This window comes from Saprolegnia parasitica (assembly GCF_000151545.1).
Source record: "Saprolegnia parasitica CBS 223.65 unplaced genomic scaffold supercont2.153, whole genome shotgun sequence".
Taxonomy (NCBI): Eukaryota; Oomycota; class Saprolegniomycetes; order Saprolegniales; family Saprolegniaceae; genus Saprolegnia; species Saprolegnia parasitica.
This window is the reverse complement of record NW_012156547.1, coordinates 9645-17644: the sequence shown is the minus strand read 5'-3', so window position 1 is coordinate 17644 and position 8000 is coordinate 9645. Positions and strand designations below refer to the sequence as shown.

General features: G+C 57.9%; 6 protein-coding genes across 6 annotated transcripts in view; 2 read left to right on the top strand and 4 right to left on the bottom strand.

Annotated features, from left to right (window-relative positions):
* Nucleotides 1–154: 154 nt before the first annotated feature.
* SPRG_14295 (hypothetical protein) lies at nucleotides 155–1797 on the top strand (the record flags this gene model as incomplete). The annotated part of the gene is made up of 6 exons (XM_012354277.1): nucleotides 155–634; nucleotides 678–947; nucleotides 1005–1070; nucleotides 1126–1350; nucleotides 1402–1506; nucleotides 1551–1797. The coding sequence occupies 6 exons, from the start codon at nucleotides 155–157 to the stop codon at nucleotides 1731–1733; spliced, it is 1329 nt and encodes a 442-aa protein (XP_012209667.1). The 3' UTR covers nucleotides 1734–1797.
* A 1147-nt stretch (nucleotides 1798–2944) lies between these two features.
* Nucleotides 2945–3806, top strand: SPRG_14294 (TKL protein kinase; the record flags this gene model as incomplete). The annotated part of the gene is made up of 3 exons (XM_012354276.1): nucleotides 2945–3135; nucleotides 3185–3360; nucleotides 3405–3806. The coding sequence occupies exons 1-3, from the start codon at nucleotides 3000–3002 to the stop codon at nucleotides 3804–3806; spliced, it is 714 nt and encodes a 237-aa protein (XP_012209666.1). The 5' UTR covers nucleotides 2945–2999.
* Nucleotides 3807–4039: 233 nt separating this feature from the next.
* Nucleotides 4040–4669, bottom strand: SPRG_14293 (TKL protein kinase; the record flags this gene model as incomplete). Its single annotated transcript, XM_012354275.1, has 2 exons — nucleotides 4040–4289; nucleotides 4335–4669. The coding sequence occupies 2 exons, from the start codon at nucleotides 4667–4669 to the stop codon at nucleotides 4040–4042; spliced, it is 585 nt and encodes a 194-aa protein (XP_012209665.1).
* A 171-nt stretch (nucleotides 4670–4840) lies between these two features.
* On the bottom strand, nucleotides 4841–6253 carry SPRG_14292 (hypothetical protein; the record flags this gene model as incomplete). Its single annotated transcript, XM_012354274.1, has 6 exons — nucleotides 4841–5085; nucleotides 5131–5202; nucleotides 5326–5543; nucleotides 5570–5738; nucleotides 5798–6027; nucleotides 6141–6253. The coding sequence occupies 6 exons, from the start codon at nucleotides 6251–6253 to the stop codon at nucleotides 4841–4843; spliced, it is 1047 nt and encodes a 348-aa protein (XP_012209664.1).
* Nucleotides 6254–6803: 550 nt separating this feature from the next.
* On the bottom strand, nucleotides 6804–7362 carry SPRG_14291 (hypothetical protein; the record flags this gene model as incomplete). Its single annotated transcript, XM_012354273.1, has 2 exons — nucleotides 6804–7103; nucleotides 7156–7362. 2 exons carry the CDS (start codon nucleotides 7360–7362, stop codon nucleotides 6804–6806), a joined length of 507 nt encoding a protein of 168 aa, XP_012209663.1.
* A 417-nt stretch (nucleotides 7363–7779) lies between these two features.
* SPRG_21399 (hypothetical protein) overlaps nucleotides 7780–8000 on the bottom strand; it is a gene marked incomplete at both ends in the record, with an annotated part of 2877 nt that continues 2656 nt past the window's right edge. Inside the window, one exon of the mRNA XM_012354290.1 lies at nucleotides 7780–7860. Coding sequence (XP_012209680.1) covers nucleotides 7780–7860 — 81 coding nt within the window. The remainder of the gene's footprint in view (nucleotides 7861–8000) is intronic.

The following is an 8000-nucleotide window of genomic DNA, read 5'->3' as shown; positions in this document are numbered from 1 at the left end:
ATCCCGCGAAACACGTCCATATATATATTCAAAAGTTCCTACCAGCTCACCCCGCACGGGACCTGTTTAATGTCCGGATATGAACGCCGTATGCGGATGTTTCTATTTTTAGATGGCAACGGGCCGTGTGTGGCAATCGGCCAGCGCTGTCGCCATGGACAAGTACCTCCGCCTCCTCAAGATGGGGATGCCCCGCGAGCACGTCGAGCTCAAGATGCGCGCCGAGGGCGCAGATCCGTCTCTGCTGCCGTCGCCGTCGGTAGCCGCCGACGCCTATGTACCCCCGCCGCCCAGTCCGCCGACGGCGGTCGCAGCGAGCCCCAGCTTGCGTGGCCAAGACAAGCCAATGCAGCCGCCGCTCCCTAGCACATCAGCAAGCATGGATGGTCCATGCATCGCGTCGCATGAGATCGATACTACCGATCAGAGCCCAACGGTCCGCGCTCCTCCAAGCCCGCACGAGCTACCGGGCGTTGCCAGTGCCAACGCAGCAACCATCGAGCGCGCTCGGCCCGCGATGGCGGAGAAGATGTTTACAGTTCACTTGTCAGGCGCTGGTCATCCGGTGGCGGCGCCGTCCTTGCGCGATCGGCAGCGCCGATGGCTCCAAAAGACGCTCGTCTCGTTCGGGCGGGTACATGGTACAGTAGTGTCCGAGTGGCTAAGGCGTCGCGTAGGCCACGCCGACACCCGACGACGTGTACATCAAAGCCAAAGATCGCTTCTTCGGGCTGCTCAAGAGCATTCTGGACATTCGCGGGAGCTTGTCGCGCTACAAGGCCATGCTGCCGCAGTACTCGCTCGCGTGCGCGCAGCTGGGCGTCGACGTCTGGTGTGTCACGAGCGCCGATGCGGTCGGGCGGCAAAGCGTCGCGGCCGAGACCTTTCGCCACGCCATGTGTGCCATCAACGAAAAGCAAGAGATCAAATCTCACTTTTTCAATGCGGTATGTCTTTCGTGCGTCGAATTGCTTCATTTTTGGCAAAACTCACTACAAGCGTAGGACGCTGTGCTCTCGGGTGTCATTCAGTTTGTGGACATTCACATTCGCACCATGGAGTCGTTCAAGGTATTACAGAGTACATAGTATCCGAGTACATGGCGCGACGACTCTTATAATGTAGCCTGCGATGCAGCACCGCGAAGCGCTCAAGCTTGACTATGACAGCTTTGAACGGAGTGCGCACGCCATGCGCCGCGCCAAGCGCAGTGTACCCGAGCTCTCGAGAGCCGATGCTAATGTCGCGACGGCCCGAACGGCGCTGGACGCTGCCACCATGCACTTGTTTCGGATTTTCGCCAAGTACGAAGCACAGCGTGATACGATGCTCGATGGCGAGCTCGAAATGGTGCGGATAATATCAGATCCAATAGCAAAGCTATGTCTGTGGCGAGCGTAGGTGCGCCAGGTCATGCACACGTTCTACGAGAAGAGCGCCGAGGTCACGCGCTTCACAATCGACACGAGCGTGGACATCCAAGCTCTACGTGCCAAAGAAGACAGCGTATGTCTTTGTAGCATGTGTATCGACGACAAATGGTGTTCTAGCTCTTGGCAGCGATGACGTCCAAGGGACTCTTGACGCCACCACCGGAAAAGGACAGCTCGACTGTCATGGAAGACGTGGAGCTTGGCGAACCAGAGACCAACTGGACCCGGCAGCTCCACTCGTACCGGTCGCACTGCCCCAAGATACCAGAGATCAAACGCAAGTGCGTCGAGCAGCCATGACTCGACCAAACAATATATGAATTTCAACCAAACTGCGATAAGCCCAAAATAATGTGAAACGAGGCAAGGTATTCAGTTAGATGCTGGACACGAGAGAATTGAAGACAACCAACTACCTGGTACAGTACTCCCACGACCGGCGGTTGTCCCATCTCTGCAAGGGCTTCTTCAACGAGCTCCGTGAGATCCACGGAGGATGGTGCACCCAACACGTCCGTGCGTTGCTCGGTCGGTCTAGCAGAGGTGACCGCAGTTGCTACTGCCAAACTTCCCATGACGATCGATTGACATGGTACAGGGCAATGCCGTCGACGGGACTGGCGTCGTGCCACGGAGGCTCAGGTTTGTCTATGGTCTGAATATGCCGCATTTAGCTCAAAATTAAATTCGGCATTTGAAGCACCCCGGCGTGATATGGACACTCCCACTTGGATTCAAAGTGCTACCACACCACTGTACCATGCACAAGATAAAGGATACAGGTGAAGTCCGTGTTCTGTAGCCCATGTTTTATGGACGATTGTAATCCTTCGGCCATGCATGATGGCGTGTGCACCAGCATGACGTCGGGGGGACGATGCGACCGCGGGATGAAAAGCCTTGGAAAATCTTGCGTACTGCTTGTGCGTCTGTTTTTTTGCTGCGACGAACAAAGAAGCACCGCTTGTCTCTCGTAGGAGCCACTCGCGTTGCTCGTTCGGGCCGTCCGAGCGCTGTAAAGTCGAGCCTTTTCTTGGCTGGTCTTGAACGCATTCCATCGGGTGCCTCCTTGATCAATCACAGATCGATTTGGGTGTTGATGCAAATGCCGAATTGAAGGTGCCGATTTTACCCACGTTGCACTTCCCGCGCCGGCTGGCAGGCGGAATCCTTGACACGAAAGCGTGTCTTTTGCACGAGCGTTTGTATTGGCGCTCATTTACGCTTCGTTCGCCCTTCGCATGGAGCTCTCGGCGTTTGAGCTCAGCACCTTTCGGCGCTATATCCGCAACCTGCGCGACCTGCCGCCGATCCACGTTGTACGCGACTACATTGGCCGCAACGCGTACGCTATCGTGAGCAAGGGCGAGCTGCGCGATGATCCGGTCGCGCTCAAGCGCAGCTTCACCAACGTCACGAGCCGCGAGCACTTGGTGCGCGAGACGCACCTTCTCTCGGGGTATGGCTTTTTTTTCATTTCAAAATCGCTGAGAAGTAAGTGCAACTTGTAGGCTTGCGCACCCGAGCATTGTGACGTGCCATGGTGCGACGTGGCGAGGCGAGGCCATGGACGCGGCGCGCAACGACCTCTGCTGCGTGCTCGAGTTTATGGAGGACGGCAACCTCGAAGACTACTTGGCGGCACACCCGTCGCTGCCGTGGTTTCCCACCAAACTGCAATGGCTCTACGACATTGCGCTCGGTACGCATGGCATATATTTGGTAACGCGTCTTGACGCAGCACGGATTAGGGCTCGCGTATCTGCATCGCCTTGGGTTCATCCACCACGACTTGGATCCGTGCAACGTCCTGTTGCGGGGCGACCACGCCAAGCTCTGCCAGTTTGGCCAGTGCCTCCACGCCACGGAAGACGTCGACGAGGTTGCGACCAATGCCACGTACGCCGCGCCTGAAATCGCCCTCGAGGTGCGCCCTCGTATCTTTTTTGAAGTATTTTTCAATGATTTTAGAACTGCAATCTGCCCGAAAGCGACGTCTGGTCGTTTGGCGCGCTGCTGGCGACCATGGACCGGCACATGGCGTCGTTTCTGCGCAACTGCGGCGATGAGGACGAGGACGAGGACCAGAATGACGCGATGATGCTGACGCTCAAGATGGCACACGCACTCGCGGAAGAGCACATGACACCTGCTTTCTCCAACTTGTGCCCGCCCGAGATTCTGTCGCTGGCGCGCGACTGCCTGCGCATGGACCCTTCCTGTCGCCCGACCGCCGACGAGCTCGTCGCGCGCATCGAGACGATCACAGACGAGTACAACATGGTGTTAAAACCACTGCCCATGTCGGCGGTCGCCGAGAAGCGCGAAGCCGAGCTTCTTAACGTGCTGCCGCCGCGGCTACGACGCTACTGAAGCCCCCGTTGGCTCTGGACCGTGTGCTTGCGATCTGGTGGTAGACTCGCCAAATGCCTCTCTTCTTTATAACTAATATTTCTCAATGCCACTCGTGCCATGGAGCACCAAGGCCACGATCGCCAGCCTGAGCAGATGCGGGGTTAGGGTTGGTCTGACCTTGAAGGTTAAGGGTATTTACCAACACAGGATGACAATGTGTACATCCATAAACTAGAGTCAATGGGGGACCCTTATTGCAGGTACTGCTCTAAAAGGGTACAAAGCTCCAGTGTTGTCGGGCGCTCGGACGGCTCTAACGCCATGCAGCGCTGAGCCACCTCGATGACCCATGGCGGCGTCGCATCGGACCGTAGGCGTGGTCGGAGCGCGCCAAGCGTCACTTGTGTCATAATGTACTGCTGCGAGTACGGGCGGAGTGTACTTGGGTCCATGAGGCTTGCGTACGGCACTGCATGTGTCGATAGCTCGGTTAAAACACACCTGCAAGAGACATGTCTCATAACCCTACCCCTAAAATCAGCGCACGTACCAAACGAGTAAATGTCGGCCGAGACGCTGTAGTCGGTGCTCAGAATGACCTCGGGCACCATCCACTGGTACGTGCCAATGCCGTTGGTGAGGGTTGATGCGTCGACTTGGCGCGAGCAGCCGAAATTTGAGAGTTTGGCGCCGCGTGTCGTGTCGAGCAGGACATGCCGCGCTTGCAAATCCCGGTGAATAATGTCTTTTTCATGGAGACAGAGCAAGCCTCTTGCGACATGCACAAGACGTTGGGTCTTGAGGGTCCAGGAGAGACGCGGCCGCGATAGCAAGACGAGCTGCAGACTGTCTTGGTCCATGTACTCGATGACGCACTCCATGTCGATGGGTCAGCGTCAGCGCACGACATAGAGGCGCACGACATAGTAGCTATATTGGACCCTAGTACCACGATCGACATGTTGATCTATTGCAAGAGAAGAGAGTATTACGTACTGCGTCAGTCGCTGTAGTTCGTGGAGAAAGCAGTCGACCGTTTCGGAACTGCGATCTCAAAGACGCTTGATGACGATCGGCTCTCCTTGGCAGTGGCCACGCCAGACATCCACGTCGCTGCCCGTAGCAATCGACACGTCCCCGACGACGGCATAGGTACTCGAGTCAATCTTGTAGGGCGTCAAAATGGCAACATCCAAGTCGACACCTCGCTCGTCCATCAACGACACCGACGACGACGACGACGATCGGCGGACCACCGTTTTGTCGAGAATGTTAAACACCTGCGTCGGCTTGGGGTCTGTCTCGGTGTCTGAACTCTGCCGCTGCCGTCGCCGCTTGCGACACCCCCAGAAAAGAGCTGCAAGGAAGACGAGTGCGACGGCCCCAAGCCCCAGACCGAGACGCAGCGCATAACCTATGGTCCACTGAGCTTTCATACTACGTGGCCATGATGTATACTGTCTGCGTCAGCGGGTTCGCTGGGTAAATCTACATGTAGTGCACGTGGGCAATGACAATTCGTCACGAAGATGAGTACCTGTGATGCAGACGGGGATCGAGACCTTCGCCGCGAGGTTGCGCATGCGCCCACCGAAGGAGTCGCAAGCCCACTGGCTGGCAGCATCGACGCGCGAGAGCGTCGTGGCAAACAGCCCTTTGGTGGCCGTCGCATTGGTAGCGATGGAGAGTGCGTTTAAGGCGTCAAATGTCGCAGCGGTTGCCACGAACGAGTTTAAACTGCAGCCGTCGACACCACTCCGTCACAATTATCAAATTTCGACCTGGCATGAATAGCGTGCGAGTAGATGAGCGACTTGGAGAGGTTGACGTAGTTGAACGAGACGAGCCGATTGCCGCTAAGATCGCTAGAAAGATGGAATTTCTGCCAGCGCATCGCATCGAGGTTGTCATACATGTGCTTGATCGACGTCCAATCTTGGTTCTGGATCGCTTCAATGTCGTTGGACGAGACGTCCCTAGACACACAACATGCTACATCTGCGTGCAACGGTCGTCGTCGCTCAGTGCCATCAAGCCCGTCGGTACGTTCTTTAGCTGCGTGAGCTCGTTGTCTGGTAGCCCGCTAGATTGCCGCATCAGCCCGCGAATGTAGAGCGAGGGCACTTGCAGCGTGAGCAGCTCGGACGGCAGCGGCGCTGGGATCGTCTGGAGGCCTGCGTAGCGATCTACGCACGCGCTGTAGGTCGCCGACGACACGGCGACGAGAACGTACAGCGTGCTCAGTGCGCCGGGCAGGCGCATGTATGTACGTTGTGTTGAGCGGCGATGAGGTGTTGAGAATGTACCAATGCTGCATTCTGCTGCACGGCTCATGGCGAGGCAGGAATGTACCGCGCATCGAACGGATACAGCGTCATGTTGCCGATCGCGTCGATGCCAGCGGCCGTGCGCTGGTGGTCGTCGAGGCCCGAGCTGGTGACGAGCGCTGGGCTCACGAGACACATATGGCCTGCCCGGCACCGCAGTACGCATCGGCAACGAGGATCCGAGACGCGTTCGAAAGGCCGCTGGACAGACAAGGCGCTGCAGCCATGCTCGACGGCGCCGAGCTGGGCTTCCTCCGGCCAAGTTCGAGTGGGACAGATGACGGCCGTGAGAGAGAAGCCACCTCGGAGCCTGCGCCCGTCAAAGAGCATGGCCACCGAGCCCGTCGATCGATGCGATGAGCAAGACTCACACGACTTGGAACCAAGGCCCATGCTGTGCCGCATCCCGCAGGCGCGAGACCGGCCATGGCCAATGCTACTTGTTGATAGCGCCCGAGGACCATGATTGCCAGCTTGGCGATGGGCAGCGACCCGCAGCGCTTGTGTCCTCTGGTCGAGCTGGCGGCGTCGAAAAGCTTTGTGCAAGGCCGACCGGCCGCTGCCAGAAGAGCCATCTCACCGACGTGTGGTTGTGGAGCCGCGCGATGTACTAAGTGGACGTCGTGTTCGTCTAGTTATACCTAATCCCGAGGCGATCTCTATAGCTACTTGGTCTGCATGCGTGTGTTTACTCGAGCTCGCCAACGCCGCCCATTTCAGCGATCTTGGCCAAAAGCTCGTCGGCTTCGGCCTTCTTGAGGTCCTTCTTGAGGACAGCGGGGACGCCCTCGACGAGCTCCTTCGCCTCCTTCAAGCCGAGGCCCGTGATGGCACGGACTTCCTTGATGACCTTGATCTTATTCTTGGCATCAAAGCTCACGAGCTTGACGTCGAACGACGTCTTCTCCTCCTTGACTTCCTCGACAGCCGCCGCGCCGCCGCCGCCGCCGCCAGCCGCAAAGCCCATCTCGGGGATGTCAAACTTGGCCTACGATGAGGGTTTAGCCTCCATGCCCGCGACGCATAGGCGACCGGATTACCTGGATGGCCGTGGCGAGCTCGGCGATTTCAATCTTGGAAAGGTCCGCGATCGTGTCGAGGGCGACCTGGACGCGGGGCGTCAGGCCCGTGACCTCCTTGGATTCTTCGCTCGCTTCGACGAAGCGGGGCATGGAGGTCGAGATGGCGCGACGGCCGGCGGCGCGGCCAGCGACAGCGGTGGACGAACGGAGGACTCGGGCGAGCATGGTCTGGAAATTGCACTGGCCAAGCGCGGTCCTCCCACAATTGATACCTCGCAAGGTACATCCCGTACAATCCAGTACACGTACGTGCATTAATGTACGGTACGGCCGCCTGCGTGTGTTGGAGCCATACATCTTGGCCAATCCGAGGCCGTTGTGGTACATCCGGATAACCAACCACCAACATCCGCATACAGGACCGGACGATGCAGCTCCTGCCACTGTGGTCCTCAGTGGAGAGTGGAGAGCGTGGATCATGGAAAAGCAAGCAGTGAGGTACTTCTCGACTGCGTACAATAGTATAGCGGCTGAGAATTGGTTTCTGACCAGCGTGCGTCGTGCAGCAGTGCGATCAATGCTCCCAGAATAAATCCCTATGCGACGCATTGATCATCGCTTTTTCAACATGCAAAATGATTATTAAAGGCGCTGCAACATGCTCGCCAGCTGCATGCTCGACGGACGCGACGCTGGGTCGTTCTGGAGGCACACGGCCGCCATCTCGCGCACCCACGACCGGCGTGTGCGTCGCGTCCAGCGTCGGCGTGAGCTGCCCGGTGGTCACCTTGGTGATGATATACTGCTGGTTCCACGGACGACCCGTGCCCGGGTTGACCAGGTCCGAGTACGGCACGTTGTGC